Below are 21,759 nucleotides of genomic sequence, written 5' to 3'. Positions count from 1 at the left end.
TCTGAGATTTCTGAAAAAGAAGAAACATTATTTATAGCTAAAATAAAAACTTTAAGTACGTTATTTAGGCATGCTATTTTTTTATTATTCAATATCAGATTACCTGAGCTTTGCACTTGATCTGGTGCATAACGCTGTGATTTTATTTTCTTTACAAGCGCCATAATTCTTCTTATCCTTGAACTCAATGAACTTTGCATGTTATGAAACCAGCCTGTTTGCTGCAACAAAAATAATAATAAATAAAAAAAAGGAAGAATAACACACAGTCATAAACAAGAAAATAACAGTCAATAATTCTAAAAAGCATCATAATTAAAAAAGAAACGTCAGTGGATTTGAAAATCGTATGTACCGGTTCTGCAAAACAGTAATATTCCAAAAATAGTTTGAAAAAATATACTTACATATTCAAAAAAACTGGCTAAACTCAAAATGTAATACTCTTCCGCACCATGCAAAAGCTCGTTTACAACTTCGAAAAAACTGTCACAACACAAAAAAGAACAGTATTTTACTTTGCAATAATCAGATATAACTAATAATTCACATAAAAACTGTTACAATTCTAAATGTGACTCTTTTCAGGATTAAGCACTACGTGTAGACTGTTATAAAGTCAAAGGTGACACTGTAGCGGAATGCATGCTGAGCTAACCTGTAAAAAACAAAAGTGTCACATCACCATCTCGCTATAAATAGTTCTAATATAAGAGTGACGCTTTTATGGAAGAAAGTAAGACTTATTTTAATACTTGTAGCATGGTCATCTCAATAATGGCGATTTTTGAGTTGTGACTCTTTTTTAGCGGAGGTGCGATATCTTTTTTATTATCGAACATAAGCGAATGAATTTAAAAAAATGTAAGTTAAGCTTAGGACTACAATAGAGTTTTAATTTTAAAATTTTATAAATGCTAGAATATTAAACAGGGTGTTTCGAGCTTTGAGAAAAAACACTATATAATTATTACACCCGGTATACAATGACATTTACCTCTCTAGCTACAATATTATCACAGCAATATTTTTAAAGAATAAGGCTATAACATATCAAAAAATCACTCAAATCGGAAATCACGTTTAGGAAATTCGAGACATCAAAAATGTCCCAATTTTCAGGTGGTGCATTAATTTTGCTACTCAATGTATTTGATGTTAATTTGCCCCAATGTTTACAATAAAACACGTCGTGATATTTTGGGTATTAAATTATCGTTTATTTTGACTTCAACTTTGTTTATGGTTGGGATTTTGTTGGGGGAAAAGAAAGAGTGGAATTTCCTCCGAATAGCATATTTGGTGTCGTCTTTAAGCTGGATGCTTTTTCTACCTTTGGTTTCAATATTTTCAAGAGACACATTATCCAATTTGCCTTCACATTATTTAAAATTTTTTAGAATTCTGTATACAGTTCTCGTCGACCCTTTAGTCAAATCACTACACAGAGTTACTACATCGTTAACCAACATACTTTTATTCCTGTCATGGAGTCCACAATACACGTATATAATAGTTTTTTTTGCCATCAAAAAATTTAGGCATTGCTTCGTTTACTTTGACTGCGCTTACCTTCAATATTGCTCACAGTACTAAAATATGTGTTCACTGCTTCGATATTCTAATGAAATAATTAGACCGATTTCAGAATTTTATCTCACACCGGAAGATATACTAAAATTTTAAGACTTCCTGTCTTCGCTGTAGAAAAAAACTACTGTGTAAAAAATGTAAAGTATTAATAATGTTTTTACGTGAGTCATGTCCTGTTAACTTCGATACCGAAACAACTGAATTCCTGATTTGTCGGCTTTTATCAACACTAACCTAAAATTATTTATTGTAATTAAATCAAATGTCAATAATAATCATATTCCTATATTAAGGTAATACATATTATAAATAGGTATTCCTTTAATACAAGTAGCTTTGTCGTAACTTTTTATAAAATTTTTTGAACGCCATTGGAAGACCTTCAATAGGGCTGAAACGTTACTATTACGTCTAACAATTTACTGCCTACAATTTTGAATCTCGATTATATATACCGATTTGCCGTGATTAATCTATCAAGTCTGCTATAAATAGTGTTGAACTAATTACTTTTAGGGATGCTAAAATGAGAGTAAATCTTATAAATGTTTGACTAAATGGACACAGTCCAAACCTGTGAGTCAATACATTATATCTTGGCATTATTATTTAAAACTTAACAGTATAAATTAATGAATTACAATATTTAATTAATAATATAATTATAATTAATATTAAAAATTAATTAACATATAAATAAAAATGAAACATTAAAATTAAAGTTAAAATTCTGCTTTACTTATAAATATCTTTTGTATTTTAGCAACTCAAAGCTCACATTTTGGTCCAAATGAGATATAAGGATATTAGATTAAGTTATTCTGCTTTGAGTCCAAACAAACGATTTATTAGAGGAGGAGAGGATTTAAAAGATAGAATCTGGGCACCACATTTGATTCTGTCTAACGAAAAAGAATCGAGTCTTATGGGTTTAAGTGATAAAGATATATTTATACAAATAAACCCAGATGGAGAAGTTGTATATGGATATAGACTAAGTACCTCATTCTACTGCTGGATGGACTTAAAAAAGTTTCCGTTTGATCGACAGACATGCGATCTTACATGGGTTAGTTGTGAGTAACATAGGTTTTATAAATTAATTTGTTAAAATTATTATGAAATAATAATTGTAACATTAGGTTATTGTTATGTAATGGAGTTTATATAAATTACATATTTATGTATAGTCTAACCTAAGAATAGGAGATGTGCTATTTGTATCAGTACTTTTATTAAGTAACAACGCGGACATTATTATTGTGTATGTATGTATTTGTGTGTGTGTATGTTTAGACTGTCTGGCCGTTGTTAGCATCTATCCATAAAAAAATGATAGAACCTTTACCCAAAGATGATACAGCTATCGTTTCTATAAAGTTTTTTAAACTTACTTGCAATTTCGCCGTTTGATTAATTAATTTGTACAAAGACCAATTAAGTATGAAATTTTTGCGAACTACCAATCCAGCGTAAAAGCTCGAGAATAGCTTAAAGGGTTTTGTGTTAATTAGATGCGACGCACGGCATCCTCAAAGACCATTTTTATAATTTGTTAGCCGATATTATCAATATCCGCTGTTTCTGTTATAATATCAGAAGTAAAAACATGAAAACGAAAAAAAACACAAATTTTATTTTGACAAAACTAAGATCCTAAAAAGTAAACAACAGAAAATAGAGAGAGCTGCTAGACTCTATAGAAATTAATTTCAAATTAAATCATTTTAATTGAATATCCCAACCAACTTTTACATGCTTGATAAGTCAAAGATTATCTTTAAATTTTATTATTTCTTAATATTATATCTTAAAAAAGACATGGATATCCTGCAGAAACCTCGAACAAAGTTAATAAAAATGTCATAGTATCATAGACAACATTTTTTGATTATAAGTCCAAAAAAATTACTATACATGTATAAATATATATATATATATATATATATATATATATATATATATATATACATATAGGTATATACATAAACGACCAAATACATTATAAATAAGTCTACTCTACCTCCAGACATCAAAAAATCTCTTATACCCAGAGAAAAATCATGCCGAATTCAAAGAATATACGGCCTGCCAAAAATCCATAAGCCCAATGTCCCCTTAAGTGCATACAACTGCCCCACTCAGAAATTGGTAAAGCATCTCACCTTTTCCTTACAACCATTAGCAGTAAACGACTCGATCTTTGTAAAAAATCCTTGCCACTTCATTGATCTTCTGAAAAACATTTCTATTTTACCCTCAGATATACTAGTCAGTTTTATCAACATTCCCATTGATGAAACCATTTTCATCTTGGACTCTAAACATTAAATCTCCCAAGACACCGGCTGGTTACGGTACGTTGATGACACTTTTGTCATTTGACCCCATACTGAAGACACATTAGATCTCTTCCTCTCCCATCTGAATGGAATACATCCCAGTATTAAATTTATGATGGAAGTTGAGTCTGAAGCGTTTTTACCATTCCTTGATGTTCTAATTTAGAAACACCCGCCTCACAGTTTTTTCTATTCCGTGTACCAGTAACCCACCTATACAAACCGTTATCTCAATGCCCAGTCACATCATCGCCCCGCCCAACTTAATTCAGTTGTCAACCCTCTTGTTTCCCGTTCCATAAGACTTAGCGACAACAATTACATATCATTTGAAATGAATTCAATAAGGCAAACACTCTTACAAAACGGCTACTACAAAACCCAAATCAATAGGAGCATTAAAAAGATCTAAACCCCATTCCATTTAAAATAAAACCTTGCCCCTGATCAACCCAAAATCGTTTTAAGTTTTATCAAAGGTGTCACTAACAAGATCAGTATAACTCATAACCCTCTAAACATCAAAACCATCTTCACTACTTTCTCCAGTTGTCCAATCTCGTCAGATCCGTAAAAGAAAAAATCCCCCATGGTGTCTACGAGATACCTTGTTCCAGTTGTCCACAAACATACATAGGACAGACAAATCGGCGAATCCATAATATCAGTGACCTTGGTTTCAGCACTTCATTGCTAGCTGCATTTATGTCGCAATGAATAAGCTTTTCTCTGTTAGTTTATTCTTCTGAATATATTTTCTAGAGTTACAATGAAGAGCTTTGGTAATATTGCATCTCCTTGTCGGACGCCTCAGATAGTGGGAAATTCTGGAGTGGTTTCATACATTTTTACCTAAGCTTTTGCTTGTCTGTTTATATTTGCTAAAGTCTCTACGTACGGTTTGTCAATGCCTTGGTTGGTCAAAGCTTTTATTACTACCTTGGGATATCTAGAATCCAAAGTCTTCTCATCTGCTAGCGATATTTCATATTCTTTAGCTCTACTCATTAGTTCTCGAAACGTGTGGATATATTTCAGAGTACTGAATCCATTTCTGAAGCCAACTTCTCTTGGCTATGTAGCATCTAATGCATTTGTTAATCTGTTGTTGATGATCTTTGTGAATATATTGTATATGATTGATACTAGACTTAAAGTTAGTAGTTTGTTGATATCCTCTTTGTTACCTTTCTTATGAATCAGAATTATGATTGCTGTATTCCAGTGTTCTGGTATGCATCTTGATCTTAGGCAGTTCGTAAATATGCCTGCTTTTCTAGAGAATTATATGCTAAAGATTTTCCAGGGTTTTTTTTTGCCAGCGTATTTAAACAGTTTCACTGTTATGACATCTATTCCAGCTGCTTTACTGCTTTTAATTTTTGTAATTGTCGATTCTACTTCTTTCGGAAGGACTTCTGGTACATCTTATTGGTTACTTATTGCTTCTTTAAGTGTTCCGGGGGCTTTGTATAGTTGGATGTAGAATTTAGTAACCAGTTGTATTAATAAATTTCTGTCTGTAATTCTGGTCTTTTTGTTTGCTAGAGCAATGATTCGCTTCTTCCCAATGATTAATGCTTTCCTTGTTTTCTTATAGATTTTTTTTTTGTTTTCGATTGTATTTTCTACCAACCTTTCAATGTATTTTCTTATGTATCCCTTAATACTTTTCCTTATTGTGTTACAAAGTTTTGTGTATTGTATTCCTTATAAGTTGCTACTTACTTTAGTTTCACTTCTTTGTTTTAGCAGTATTTTGGTTTTATTATGACAGTTTATATTTATTTTGTTGTTGCGGGCCTCCGATTTCCTTGACGCTATCAAGGATGATTTCCATTAATTAAGATCTGTTGAGTTGGTCATGTAATCTTTCATCAATAGTTGTCCTTCCGTAGTGATCTGAGTTTTCTTTTAGACTGTTAATATTTATACTGGCTACTGTTGGCTTTGTGATTTTATTCTTTCTAGTTTCAGATCTAGAACTATAGGGCATTGTTGTTTTATTTTGATAACGGTTTAGACTCTGTAGATTCTTAGCACCCTAAATTATTTAATTACCTTTTGCTTCCTGGCTTAATCCCGAAATATACCCAGTTCAGAGCCATTTGGGACTACAGAGAATGAGGGCCATAATTTGCATGTGACTTTCATGTTGGGGGTTGTGAGGCGTACCTTTGCCTCAGTGCGGGTTTGTAATGGTTCGCTGGTGTATTCCAATTATAAGGCGCAAAAACCCGCCTTTCTCCCTCGTCATTCTATATGCTCTGCATTCATCTGCTATATTACGTACTCCCATAATACGCCAGAATTGCGCGACTTATGACTTCCTGGACGTAGGAGGTAGGCTTCGTTGGCAGAGCTGGCTAATTTTTTAGATTATCTGTGACCCATTCGTCACTATCAGTTAGGCATTTACCAATGAACCGGTTCCAATGAACTTTTGTGAAAGTGTATTGTTTGACTAACTTAAAATATTTTTTTAAGTTTATCAAGATTTTTTGAGACTTCACTTCAATGGTTGTAGATAATTTAATCTAAATATAAATTAATATATTTTCTTAAGTTATTCGGTTAAAGACATGATGTGCAATATTGATTGGAAAATTATTAATAAATCAGTCTATTTGTAACTTAATGCATGTTCGTATCTTATCTACTTTGATAAAATTATATTAAAATTGCTTTTTATAAATGTGTTTTTACAATTAAAACCTACATAAATATTTTTCTGCATAGTTAATTAAATTAAAAAGTTATTATCTAGTAAAAATCGAATATGCAGCGGTGTGTTGCGTTACAATCCTATTTTACACTATACCCGAAATTCGCAAGTTGTAATATTATGCTAAAATGAATTAATGAGTATAATCAAAACAATGATACATCTAACAAAGTTCCTACTCTTGTTGTAAAATTCATTTTATTCTTTTGATGTGATGGAAAAAAATTGACATATAAGCGAAACCTAGGCGTTGCCTTTATTTTTAAGAGGTATTTAACCTTCACTCCATCTTTTTATATACCATAGAGTTAATATTGACCCAGAAATTATAGATTTTTGAATATTCCTCCTAGTTAGTGTCCAATTATTATTTTTCACAAATGGTATATCCTCTATTTAAAAAGTGGTTGTAAAATTGGAAGAACATTATTGTTGTTGGCAAAGGTGTGACAAATGACAGAGATCTGCATTATTAAAATGTATAAATTTTCGAATTAAAATCGGCCTGTTTTAACACAAAATCTTATAAGTGTACCCAAATATCAGGATGGACAGTTTTCAGTAAGCTACTCTATACAATCATAAAAATACTAAAAAAATGGCGATACTGTTTCTTTAAAAATTTAGACAGGATATAAAATATTTTATTGTAATAAACAGATACTAAAAAATAAAAATTCCACCTAAAATACTACCTCGCATAGAACATAAGAGATTTATTACAATTTTACAAACGTACATCTAAATTATTAATATACAGGGTGTTTCAAAGAGGTATGTCATAAATTAGATCACGCATTCCGGGGACAAAAATAAATTGTTTGAATCCAACTTGCCTTAGTACAAAAGTGTACACAAAAATGTTACAGCCCTTTGAAGTCACAAAATAAAAATTTTCTTTTTGCATTATCTCCTAAACTACTTGACATTTTGTAATAAAAATGGACACGTTACTTTCTTTTTCTGAAAGCATTTTTTCATAAAAAAAGAAACAACAAAATCTAAGCTCACAGAAAAATTTTAAGGGGGTGTGCAGCCCTAAATCCCCCCAAACTTTTGAGTACGTCCAAATCAAATGAATTTTGTGGTATCATTAGTTTAACACATTATTTTTAAAAATTTTTTGCCTCCTATCACTTTTTTCAAAAAATAGTTTTTATTAAGTTACGGCCATTTTCATTAACCTTTAAAAAATTACGTGCAACTAAATAAACAGCTTAAATGAATTAACAAGTACAAAAAATGTCTATAACCTCTATAAATATGATATTACAATAAATGTTCAAAATGACCCCCATTTTCTTCAATGCACATTCGGTATCGTTTTAATAGGGAAAACCGAATGCGCTGAAAAATCATATTTTTCTGACGAAAAATGGGGTTAAGACCTGGACTTCTGGGTGGTCAAGAAATAGGTGCGTCACGACCCCTTTCAATCCACTGACCAGGATACTGCCTGCAAAGGTATTGCAATATTCACTTCTTCCAAATACTCTTGTAAATCGTTTGCCAAAAACTGCAAATAATTATCACCATTTAAATTGTTGGGAAGAAATACTGGGCCTATTAGATTGTTATCCACAATTCCTGCTCAAACATTAACTTTGAAAGTCCTTTGGTGATTAGTCGTTTTTTTGGCGTGAGGATTTTCTTCGGCCCAAATGTGCTCGTTATGATGGTTTGGTATTCCATTTCTACTAAAGGTGGCCTCGTCAGTAAACAAAATATTTCCAATAAAATTAACATTTCGAATGAATGTTTTCCATTAACAAACAATCGCAAATCCAATCCTTTTAGGATAATCTTCAACCAATAACTCTTGAACCGTTGTTAAGTGATAGGGTTTAAGCAGCTGATCCTTCAAACGCCTCCAAACCCTTACGTGAGGAACATTTAGTTGAGCAGCTATTACCCTTCTACTTGTTCCAGGGACTTCAATGATTTCTAAAATGTCTTCATCAGTTGCATCCATTATTAAACGACCACTATTGCCAGCAACTTGCGGTTGGAATGTACCCGTTTCCCGTAAATGACGATCAATGGTCAGAAATAATCGTCTATCGGGTGTATTTCGATTGGGGTATTTTACTGCATAACGCCTACGATACTCCGGATAGTTTATTAAAATCATAATTTGATCTGATCCAACTTACCTAAAGTTAAATGCATATCTGCCATTTCCTGAAATATGTAGGCCATTGTAATATCAAAATTTTTAATATTAATCTTATTCACAGAATAAATGATAGCTTCAAATTATTGACTATTATTGATGGAACTGTTTGTAATTATTGTATCCGTAAAAACTAATTGTAATTTTATGGCCAACTAGGAAAAAACTAGTTTTTCGAAACAGTGGTAAGAGGCAAAAAAGTTTTAAAAATAATGTGTTAAACTAATGATGCCACAAAATTCATTTGATTTGAACGTACTCAAAAGTTTGGGGGGATTTAGGGCTGCACACCCTCATAAAATTTTCTGTGCGCTTAGATTTTGTTGTATCTTTTGTATGAAAAATGCTTTCAGAACAAGAAAGTAATGTGTCCATTTCTATTACAAAATGTCAAGTAGTTTAGGAGATAATGCAAAAAAAACAATTTTTATTTTGTAACTTCAAAGGGCTGTAACTATTTTTGTGTACACTTTTGTACAAAGTAAGTTGGATTCAATCAATTTATTTTTGTCCCCGGAATGCGTGATTTAATTTATGACATACCTTTTTGAAACACCCTGTATAGTCTATCCAGACCTTACGAGACCTTACGAAAGTAAACGACCAAGAGCAAGACCACAGATGAGCTGGGTTGATGACATTAAAAGAATAACCAGAACATATTGGAAATATGTTGCTCAGGATAGAGACCGATGGAAGGAGTTAGGAGAGGCCTATGTCCAAACATGGACGACAGAAGGCTAAGAAGAAGAAGAAGTCTATCGACTCACGAGTCACCCTTATGAAGTGCTCTAACCTGCCATTATGTGATATTGTGGGGCACTGTTATGTGTAGTGTCTTAAGGGTTGTAGTTGTACACAGTCACAATTCTGAGTGATGTTGTTTCTAGATTTCAGTTTTTCCGCTGTTTTTTTCTGATGCTTTTGAAGGATAAAGTTCCATGGGCGCTCACTTCTAGGTGCTTTGGCATTTTATTTAAGCAACTGTGGTGTAGTTTAATTATTCTTCCTGTATGCTTGTAATTTCTGTTTTCGTGGTGTAAAGTTGGAGCATTAATTTACAGAAATACTTTCCTACTGTGTCTAAATCTGTAGTAAGGGTTTCCTCAATTTCTTTAAATAGTTTACTTCTTATTACACGGAACCAGTCATCCGCGTAGCCAAACTTTCTCGATGTTATTTCAGGTATATCCGCGATGTCCAGAAGTACAGGTGAGCTAGCACTGATCCCTGGGAGAGTCCATCCTCTAGTTTTCTAGGTGTTCCAATATCGGTTTGGTTGAATTGTTTGCTCGCTCAGCATACAATCCATTATTTCAGCAGTGGATTTACTAGAAATTATTCGGAGAATCTTGCAAACCATACCCTCTCTCCAAACTCTATCATAGGCCTCTACTAGGCCTATAAATCCGGCTGTAGTTTTAAGTTTTCTCTAAAACTCTGCCTCAGTGAAGGTGGTAAGTAAAAGAACTGGATCTATGTAACTTCTCCTTTGATCAGAAGCCTACCTGTTTGATTAGTATTGCTTTAAGGAGTTTTGTGCCGATTCTATTGAGAATAAGTGGTCCTAGTAACTTAAGCGTTGCTGATAATAGGGATATTGGCGTGTAGTTTTTGGGATTATTATTACTTGGCTTGTCAGGTTTTAATATGGCAACGAACTTTGAGAGTTTAAGTTCTTTTGATATGTTACCATTCTTCACGATATATGTGAAAAAGTGAACCATCAACTTTATGGTATATTTCTCGGTGTTTATTAAAAATTCGATTAGGATAATATCAAAACCTAAGCCTTACTTAGTTTTACTTCTTTGAGAATTATTGTTATTTCTTCGTTTGTGAAGCGACGAGCGTATTCAGTTTCTGCGACTTCGGATTTTGAGGGCTTTAAATTCTTGTTTTACCTTGATTGTATGTGATTTATCTTTTGGTGCTCTAAATATCAATATCAGATACGATTTTGATGTTAATTATTCTTGTGTTTCTTGTTAAGGAAGTCCCATTTCCCAGTTATCTCAGTAGTGTCCATGCTTGTCGGCTTGTTGTTTGAAAGTTCATTTTAGTCACAAAACTTTAGACTTAAGGCGTTTATCTCGCTACATCCAGGCTATCAAGCAGTTCATTAGCTATTTCTTGGTAACCACTTCTAAGGAGAATTAGGTGTAGCTCATTGCTGTTTTTGACCAACCAGAGATGTATTCCTTACCATAACCTCTTGATATGTATCTTTTAGTCACGCTTATTTCAACTCAGATAATTTTTTTGCAGTTTCTACTAGTAGGTGCATCTAATCTAGAATTTCATCCAATTCGGTAAAAAGCCAACTCCACAGAGATTTATTTAGGTTCCACTTTGGGTTTCTACCTTCTCTTTGAGAAATAATCACGGGCATACAATCTTTATCTATTATACGTAATCTAAAAAAACAAAACACTGAAAAAGGCCGTGAGAAGAACTATATTTCCGCTAAATGAAGCTGCCGTGTGCTTTCCCTGATTCTGGTTCGGGAAAAATTCCGTCTTTAATAAAATCTGCTGCAGTTACAGACGATACGTCAGGAAAAAACAATTAAAATGTCGCAACAAGACATATAAACGCCTCTAACAGTGTATCTTTACAAAAAAACCGACCATTAAAGCTTACACTTCTCATACTTGTATAAGTAACTGTTACTACTAGTACTAGTTTCACTACTATTAATTACTATTTAAATGGGAATAAGCCACAATTAAAGGTTAAAATACGTTTATTGACGTTTCAATTTCCACTTCGGAAATCGTTCTCAAAATACAAACCTTAAAATGCCACAAGAAAATAGCTTCAGAACAATATTAAGAAATCACTACTATTAGTTTTGTATCTCATTGTAATTGTAAAGATGAAAAAATATAGTTATTGTTTCATTTGTGAAATACTTCTTAAAAATTATAAGCAATGTGTAGTGTGTCTTTCCTAGAATGTATGTTTGTATTACGAAAAGAATGTGTATAAATATATTTTAATTTTTTAGGGGCATATAATGCTACCGATCTAGCTATAGAATGGGAAACAGTTTCTCCATTTACGATAGGAAAAAATCTTCATTTGACTGAATTTATTATAGAGGAAAGTTGGACAGAATCGCATATTTTGCCAAATCAATTTTATCAAGGTGGACAAGGTAAGTTCAAAACATTTTATCAAAATTGTTTGTAAATGCCTTGCTAAGATCGGTAACTTATTCAGCTTAAAAAGTACAGAGTAGTGAGTTTAAATCCGACCAGAGGTAGTAATTAAAAAAATAACAGCTTTCGTCTTTCTTGTATTAATACTAACCCAGGATACCACCATCGTTCGGATATAGCTATTGTTTGCAAACACAATGAAGTCGACTTTTGCTAGTAAGCAAAAAGTACAGTACACAAAAATGGTACTGTCCTAACAACTGAATATTTTTATCTGTTAAAAAAAATTAAAATACGATCCTCTTCTTGCCCGGAATCAAATATAAGAAATTCATCACCTGTTGCTGTACGTTTATATTCCATTGGTACAACTTTGTCTTCTCTTATACTTGGAATAGCTGGACCTTTGTTTCCTTTTGCACGAATATTTCGGATACTTCTCTTTAAAGATGATATACATGGTAAAGCTGCCTTCGTGACGTCACTTATTTCACTTGATTTTTGAGACATAATACAGTGTGGTGGATCACGAAAATTGCTAGCAGCAGTAAGAATGTCTTGTTTGAATAACGAAACTTTTACTTGTGCGGCATTTGCTGTATGATTATGTTCTCTAGATTTTTTAACTACTTCATCGATTATCATATATCGCAAAGAGAGGCAAATATGCTTGTATCTTTTTTCCCTGTAGAACTGGGGGAACGATTCTAGATTGTAGCATGCTGTCTAGGTATTATATGTCTATTAGTCAGACAGGATTTGATTCACCTCTTTCTAGACTTACGAGATACCATTGATAGAAAACAGCATATAAAATTTATAATAAGGTATAAAATGTTGTACATAGAACAAACAATTTACAATGATATTGTTGTATCGGTTTTGAATTTGGAATTTACAATATTTCTACTTGTATATGTCTATTAGGTAAGTATTATATATAACACTACAAGTTATATAAACTGGTATTAATGCATATGATAAAAAAGAACTAAAAATAAGGATACAATTACAAAACATATAATGATAAATTCGGTAACGTATTCCTCTTGTTTCTGTCTTTTGATATGTGTATTATAATTTAAAACGCTACAAAGTTTTTTTTGGTTAATTGCACTTTTTGGCAAATAACTAATTTCCAACTGTTCTTTACAAATAATGTTTTTGGAATTATTCTTCATAAAATAAGGCTTTTTATTTTTTGTAACCTTAAAATAAACAATTTTTATTGTTCTCCTTCTGGAAATCTTAAGAGGAAAATTTTTAGGATATAGGTTTTTTGACACCATAATGACATTTAAATTAACTATCAATGTTACTTTCTCGTCTTCTTTCTTTATTCTTGGCTTGAATACGACACGAGTGCAAAAGTAAAGAAAGATGAAGAAGAAGTTTTGCTGTAATATCAAGATGAGCCAAAAATTAAAAAATTTCCTTTTTTTTTTCAATCTATATTCTCTACACTTAGGCGTAAGTCTTATGTCCAGGACAAATATGACATAATAGAGATAAGTTTCTCCACTTATTTTTTCTATGTACCATGTCATTTATCACTGTCCAAAATTTATTAAGAAAAATAAAAAGTCATTAAGAAAACATCTTTATAGGTATCGGACAAATACAATAAATATGAAAAACTACGTGAAAGAATCGTTCTGAGAACTAAGAACAATAAATAGCGAATACGAATTAGATGAAGTTGAGGCAGCAATGCTAATCCTTCAAATATAAAAAAGTTTCTTGTCCAAATAAAGTGCAGTCAGAAATCATTTAAATTCTTTTGAAATGAACACTTCAAAAAAATTTTATTTAAAACATTTCCTTTATAAAAGGTATATTATTAAAAAAAACCCTTTCCAGCTATATCGCAGAACGTTTTCGGAATTACTATTCTATCATCAGTGCTGTCCTGAAATAAGAACAACCACTTAATTACAGCAAAGGCGGAAGTTAAAATTTTGACCAAGGTGATTAAAAAAGTGTCGTTAATACTTACTGAATGTACATGTTTGAAGCCAATAAATATGTGGGTACAAACCCTTTAAATATAGTTTGATAAACTTTGAATAACATCTTTGATATTTGTAAACTATGATGTTTAAGTTATAAACATAGTTACATTGTCACGTAGGACTCCACTGGGGTTGCTAGTCCTTAGACGAAGTGTCTGTGAGGACTTTTTGATAGCAACTGATCAAAATGACATATTAGAAGGCTAAAGAAGCGAAGGGACGTCCTGTCCAGCAAAGTTTAAGAAGGCATCTTCCATGTAATCTGCCTGTATAATTTTCCAACCTTAGTACTGTTCTTTAGTGTATTGTAGACTAGTATTGTGCAGTAGTTAAGTTTTCCAAACCCAACCGTAGATAAGTAAAAGAAAACTGTCACTGGATAGTTTTGTTACTGTTATTAACATTTGCCAACTGTAAAATTTACAGATTGCAAATTAAGTGCGATGTTTAACAAAAACATGTATATTGCTGGTGATGTGATATTAACCTCCTTAGTATTGCTTTGGCTGTAGACTTCTAATATTGTAGGCAACTTTATGCTGTCAGTGTTTGAAAGAAGTCACTGTCACTGCCATATTAATTTCTATTGTTTTTGTTAACATTATATGTACAATTTATGTTGATTAAAACCTTATATCCTAGGTTTTGCTTTATCATTTCAATTTAATCAACATAAATTGTACATATAATGTTAACAAAAACAATAGAAATTAATATGGCAGTGACAGTGACTTCTTTCAAACACTGACAGCATAAAGTTGCCTACAATATTAGAAGTCTACAGCCAAAGCAATACTAAGGAGGTTAATATCACATCATTCTCCCACACTATAATCTTCCAAATACCGTGGTAAATGACGAATTCTTTTAGATCTTCTAGGTAGTGCTGAAGGAGGCGATAAGCTCTGTTCAGAACTCATTGGGGGTTCTTCAAGAAGTAATGAATCCGGTGGAGGGGGAGATGTAGATGTATCTGCCAGGGGCTGCATGTTTTGCGTGGTTGTATTGGATGAGGAATCATTAAGACTCGAATGTAACTCATGTGGGTCTTCTACGAACACTGATTCTTGACCTGGTATATCTAGTATTTCCCCTTCACCTCGTCCACACGGAGCCAGATGACGATTAGACACTGTGGTTCATACGCACAGAAAACCTTGAAGGGACATATGCCTATCTTGATGATATAACTGTTTGTGGTAAGACGAAGGTAGAGCATGACAAAAATCTTGAGAACTTTCTGAAGGCCACAGACAAATATGGCTTGACACTAAACAAAACCAAGAGCAAATTCAATCAAACAGTAATAAACTTACTTGGTTATACTATAGGACCAAACCATGTCATAAAGCCCGATGCTAGCAGACTACAACCCTTATTAAAGATGCCTCCACCGAATGACACTGCATCTCTCAGAAGGGTATTAGGTATGTTTGCCCATTATTCAAAATGGATTCCCAAATTTTCCGAAAGGGTCCACACATTAGCTCATGTCAACAATTTTCCATTGAACGAAGATGCTTTATCTTGTTTTGAAAATCTGAAATCTATAGTTGCAAAGTCATCTGTTCACGCTATCAACGAAAATATGCCATTTGTTGTTGAAACTGATGCTTCAGAACACTCAATTGCTGCTACCTTGAGTCAGGATTCCAGACCCGTTGCTTTCTTTTCAAGATCACTTAACTCTAGTGAGCTGAACCATTCTGCTGTGGAGAAAGAAGCATATGCTATTGTTGAATCTCTAAAGAAGTGGCGCCATTTTCTTATAGGAAAGCCTTTCACAATCATTACTGATCAAAAGTCTGTAACATTTATGTTCAACACGAAGCATTCCAGCAAGATTAAAAATGAGAAAATACAAAGATGGCGACTTGAATTGGCACCTTATAAATATGACATTGTGTATCGACCAGGAAAAGACAACCAAGCAGCGGATGCTTTATCGCGCATCTGCTCTTGTGCTACTACCACGGCGGCAGGTGCATCAAAACTCAAGTCACTTCACAATGCACTTTGTCATCCAGGGGTAACACGTATGTTTCATTGGATAAAATCAAAGAATTTGCCTTTCTCTCTCAATGAAGTCAAGACTATGACTCGTGACTGTGGGGTATGTGCTAAAATTAAGCCGAGATACTTTAAAAATGAGGGGCTTTTTCCAAAGCTTATAAAAGCCACATCTCCCTTCGAACGCCTTAGTATTGACTTTAAAGGACCAGTGCCTTCGAATACCAATAATCATTATATTCTTACGGTAATAGATGAGTATTCCAGATTCCCATTTGCTTTCCCATGCAGTGACATTAGTGCCAAAACAGTAATCAAGAATTTAAATAACTTATTCATGATGTTTGGAATGCCTGCATACATTCATTCGGATAGGGGGGCTCAATTTCTGTCAGCTGAAATCAAAGAGTTTCTCAACGCCAGAGGAATCGCTACAAGTAGAACTACTGCTTATAATCCTCAAGGAAATGGTCAAGTGGAGAAGTTGAATTCTACTGTCTGGAAAGCTATTCAACTGGCCTGTGAATCACATGAAGCACCTATTGAGAATTGGGAACAATACCTACCTGTCGTGCTGCATTCCATTCGTTCACTGTTGTGTACCGCAACTAACTGTACGCCGCATGAAAGGATGTTCGTGCACACACGTCGATCTCCAAATGGGAATACAATACCGTCATGGCTAGCAGAATCTGGGCATGTCTTGATGAAAAGGTTCGATCGGAAGAACAAGTACCAGCCTATCGTAGAGGAAGTGGAGGTAATAGAGGCAAATCCTGAATACTCTTTTGTTAAACTGAAAGACGGACGGGAGACCACAGTGTCTAATCGTCATCTGGCTCCGTGTGGACGAGGTGAAGGGGAAATACTAGATATACCAGGTCAAGAATCAGTGTTCGTAGAAGACCCACATGAGTTACATTCGAGTCTTAATGATTCCTCATCCAATACAACCACGCAAAACATGCAGCCCCTGGCAGATACATCTACATCTCCCCCTCCACCGGATTCATTACTTCTTGAAGAACCCCCAATGAGTTCTGAACAGAGCTTATCGCCTCCTTCAGCACTACCTAGAAGATCTAAAAGAATTCGTCATTTACCACGGTATTTGGAAGATTATAGTGTGGGAGAATGATGTGATATTAACCTCCTTAGTATTGCTTTGGCTGTAGACTTCTAATATTGTAGGCAACTTTATGCTGTCAGTGTTTGAAAGAAGTCACTGTCACTGCCATATTAATTTCTATTGTTTTTGTTAACATTATATGTACAATTTATGTTGATTAAAACCTTATATCCTAGGTTTTGCTTTATCATTTCAGCTGGTCATTAAAATATTGGCATTATCAGCAAAACTAAGACAGTTAGAGCATTAGCCTTTCATGATAGTTCCTTTATAATTCTATTTTAGTTGTTGGATGGCGTATTCTGCTATGGTTTGTTTTTTAACCAGGAGGAGTAATTCAAATTTACCGCGCCGTAATGCTTGTTTGTAATTTGTCCAACCGCAGGCAAGTTTACTCCACTAAATGATGACATTTTGACACTAATGGCATTTATGAAATTTTAAAATTCAAAATTTATATCGACGATTTTTTGGATTTTCTGCGTTATTCTTTTAATTTTTAGATTTTTCGTTTGCATTTATATAAAAAACAGTTATTGTCAGAACTATTTAGTGACGTATTAGTGTTATTAATGTAACAATATGGATTCAATGCGAAGTACTAGTGGTTATTATCCTTCTGCACCTAAAAAACGCCGAGTAAATTTTTTGTCATATATCATCAAATGAAAAATAATGCATTATAAACATGTACAAACAAATAAAAATTGATAATCCTGGAATGAAAATAACAGCCAGGGTAGCAAAAATAAAACAGGCAACAGGTTAGTTTTGCAGAATAGTTATTGTTAAAATCAAGACTTACTAAAGTAATGCGCTAATTAAATAATAGAATATATCGCTTTCGTATACGTTCCGGACGATTTTCTTCTACAATGTCATAAATAAACTTTAAAAATTCTTCAAATTTTTCATAACAATCCAACATTCTTTTATTGAAATTAGAAAAATAACAAAATATATATTGGAAGTGAATTGGAAACATTTATTATTCAAACATAAACAAATAAAGTTAGGTTAGAATCAACGGGTGAGGTTGTCCGATACTAATTACTAGATTACGGAAAAGCCGAGATAATCAACCAAAAAAGATGTATTTGGTGACTTTTCTAGTAACTTTTTTGGGTGTGAATCTGTCTTTTTAGTTTACTCCTGATTAAAAAACAAACCATAATAAAGTGAAAAGCTTCGAAGGGATGTTGACATCTTGTTAAAATTCTGATTGCACCTATTTGAATTTAATTTGATCTAATTGATGCATGTATAATAAAAAGGGTATAAATCCCGTATTAATTCTTAATATTTCATTATGACTGATAACTTCCAAAAATTAAAAGTGAATAGGTACATTAAATTTGATGTACCCATTTCTCTTTAATGTACGTAAAATATTTTCTATAAAAATTTACACTAAAAGCAAATGATCGACAGTGGTAAATTATTTTCTGAATCCGACTTATTCCATCGATTGATAAAAATCCATCTTAGATGTTCATTAATTGGAAATAATTTTGCTGGCTTTTACCTCGTCTATGCCAATCTCTGGAGGGTCTTCCGATCCCACGTTTATTATCTTTCTTCTGATTCATTCTTGTTGTACATGAGATCAAAACGAGTATACGTTAAATTTTTTGATGGGCTTAATAATTTCATTCTTGTATTCGTCTGTCTTTTATCTTTCTGAGAAGAATTTGAATCATAACGCCTTTATTCTGTAGTTACTTTATTCTGCAGAACGAGATTACGATACTTTTTAGCATAAGATTTACTTTTTGTCAAATAGGCAACTTATTATTGTTAAAAATATTTTTCTCTTTTTTAGGTAAAAGTGGAAATTATAGTGCCATAGTGTTTAAATTTAATCTTAGAAGAGAAGTCGGTTATTATATAATGGATTACTTTCTGCCATCTATACTATTGGTATGTACATCGTGGGTTACGTTTTGGTTACAAGCTGATGCTTCTCCTCCCAGAGTTGTATTGGGTAGGTCACTAAATACTAATTTTATTTTATATTTGGTACTTAAAGTAAACCTTTTTTATACAAGCATTTATAGAGATTTAACTGTGTACAACGAAACGAACCAAAATAAATATGCTAGTGCAAAAGTAATTTTTGTGTCATACTAATTCGGTATTATTTTTTTAATGTATGTTTATTTGTAATATTCTTCTTGTTACGATATTAAAACGATATTGTATACATGATTTCTATTATGGTATGCACTAAAGATAGTTAAACATGTAAAATAGCACAAAGAAAACAATATTGCCAGCATGTAGGTTGGTAATTTGTCTTTCGCTTCAATCACCTTCCAGGCTTGTCTATGCTGTCTTGGTATACCAACTTCTTCAGCAGTTTGATGCATTAATAGAAGCCAATACTTTTTGTTGACAAATCACCCAACAACAGAGCCAGAAACATCGGCCACCAATTCACGGTTGATAATGCTACCTTTGAAGTGGTGGACAAATTCACATACTTAGGCTCCCTGGTCACCAAGGAGAACGTCATGATGAAAGAAATCAAGCGAAGAATAATCCTAGCAAACAAATGCTATTTTGGACTGAGTAGACATATGAGAAGCAGAAACTTAAGCCAAAAAACAAAAATAACCATATACAAAACCCTTATACAACCAGTGTTGACATATGGGTCGGAAACATGGACCATTTCCAAGGCAGATAAAAATCTTCTGCTTATATTTGAACGAAGGATCCTGAGAAGAATATTTGGTGGCATCTGTGAAAATGGTGTTTGGAGAAGGAGGTACAACTACGAGATATATCACAGATATAAACATATATTTGGTGGTAAAGACGTAGTATTTTTTAGAAAAATAGGAAGACTAAGATGGTCAGGACATCTAGCAAGATCACAGCAGAACAACCCTCCTAGAAGAATCCTTATGTCACAACCTGTGGGAAGTAGAAGTAGGGGTAGACCAAAACTCAGATGGAGGGATGGTGTAGATGAGGATGGTAGACAAATAGGCACAGCAAACTGGCAACAGTTGGCAACGGATAGAACTGACTGGCTTAATAGACTTGGGAAGGTCGAGGCTCTTTTATAGGGCTGTAGCACCAATGATGATGATGATGAATACTTTTTGTTGGGCAGTTTATTCTTTCTTTGTTGCTCAAGTTAAAAGGACAAGTTAGAAAATGATCTACAGTTCACTCCATTTGTTTTTGGTACCAAAGTTGTATGTTAAGTTTTAAAATAAACAGGCTGCTTATTTATCAGTTACAAAATTGCGTTGGCGATGTTAATTAAGAATCAATAAAGGAAAAAATAATTTTTTAAATATTAAATATATTATTTCTTGTTACCACTACAACGTACAAGTACAACGTACAAAGAATGTTAAGAACTATTTTACCGGTAAACTTGCTAATAAAACTCTTTGATAATATTTGCTTAATGTTATAGAAAATTAAAAAGGTTTATTTTTTATGTAAAAAAATAAGCGACGGGTGTTAAAAGGTAAAAAATTATCCGATCATGTAAAAAAGTCATGTTTTACGACTATTAAAATACTTCAATAAAAAACAAAAGTATTCCCAATAAGGGTATCTTTTTGTACTGGTGTAGTGGTCAAGAGCATAAATATGCCGAAAACCACGAGATAGCTATCATAATAAAGATGCGTACGAAAATCTTTAGGATGCCATAATAGCTGGAAATCAGAAAGAAACTGCCCTCAGTCCCAGGTAGCCCATAAATGTAGAGAGGATGCTAAGAATCCTCCGGTCAGCCAAATCGTTATGGGTGAGCACTGCCTCAATTTATTGGGAAATGACTACACAAAATAGAAATGGTGTAGCCATAATAGTTAATAGAGAAATAGCTAAGACAATGATCGAATTTATACCCATACGTGATAAAGCTATAGGTACTATGGAAGATTAGCTCCGGACTCTTTAACATGAATGCCATTTAGATCCATGCACCTACCCCCGAATCTACTGAAGTAAAAATAGGAAATTTGTATTAGATTCTGGAATAGTCTCTAAAACTGACCAAAAACCAGGAACTTAATGTTATGTCTTAATATTATGCCTTAAAGTCATAGGCCAAAATAAGACAGGGTAAAGGGAAACGAGAAAAATAGAGGAGGAATGTTAATCTAGTTCTGTCGTGAGAATACATTTTTAAAATTACATTCACAAAAGCTTTATACACAAAGAGCTGAAGAAAACCAAATTGATTGTTTTCTGTTATTTCCAATGTACTATATCTTTACGATTTACGAGTGGGATATGTCAATCAGCAAGAAATAAGGTTTGTTGTTCTTCATTTTTTTAAATTTCGCCTTCTTGTGTTCTCTCCGTATTTAATTCGAATCCTAGGTATGCGAAGCTCTTCATTTCTTTAACATCGTCCTCTATTCTGATTTATGGATCTCTTCGCTCTTGTCTTGGCGGGTATTATTGTCTATGTTTATTTTTAATCGAGATTAATTGTGAATATGTTTCTATCGCTACTTTCACTCTGCGGGGCATGATGTTAATATTATCAGCGTAGTCTGAAAGTTGTTTGTTAGGAGAGCAACTCTTATATATTTAAGAGCCAGATGAAACATCGGTGGATTCAGCCTATCGCTTTTC

General features: G+C 33.1%; 1 protein-coding gene across 2 annotated transcripts in view; it reads left to right on the top strand.

Moving 5' to 3' along the window:
• The window catches only part of LOC140437228 (pH-sensitive chloride channel 2-like), a 117,225-nt gene that overhangs the window by 82,176 nt on the left and 13,290 nt on the right, over nucleotides 1-21,759 (top strand). For both annotated transcript variants that reach the window (XM_072526608.1, XM_072526609.1), the window contains 3 exons: nucleotides 2,357-2,669; nucleotides 11,844-11,993; nucleotides 18,971-19,132. In XM_072526608.1, the coding sequence (XP_072382709.1) occupies nucleotides 2,357-2,669; nucleotides 11,844-11,993; nucleotides 18,971-19,132 (625 nt within the window). The remainder of the gene's footprint in view (nucleotides 1-2,356; nucleotides 2,670-11,843; nucleotides 11,994-18,970; nucleotides 19,133-21,759) is intronic.

The sequence above is a fragment of the Diabrotica undecimpunctata genome, chromosome 3 (assembly GCF_040954645.1).
Source record: "Diabrotica undecimpunctata isolate CICGRU chromosome 3, icDiaUnde3, whole genome shotgun sequence".
Lineage (NCBI taxonomy): Eukaryota > Metazoa > Arthropoda > Insecta > Coleoptera > Chrysomelidae > Diabrotica > Diabrotica undecimpunctata.
The sequence above is the reverse complement of the archived record's forward strand: the minus strand, read 5'-3'. Positions and strand labels throughout refer to the sequence as shown.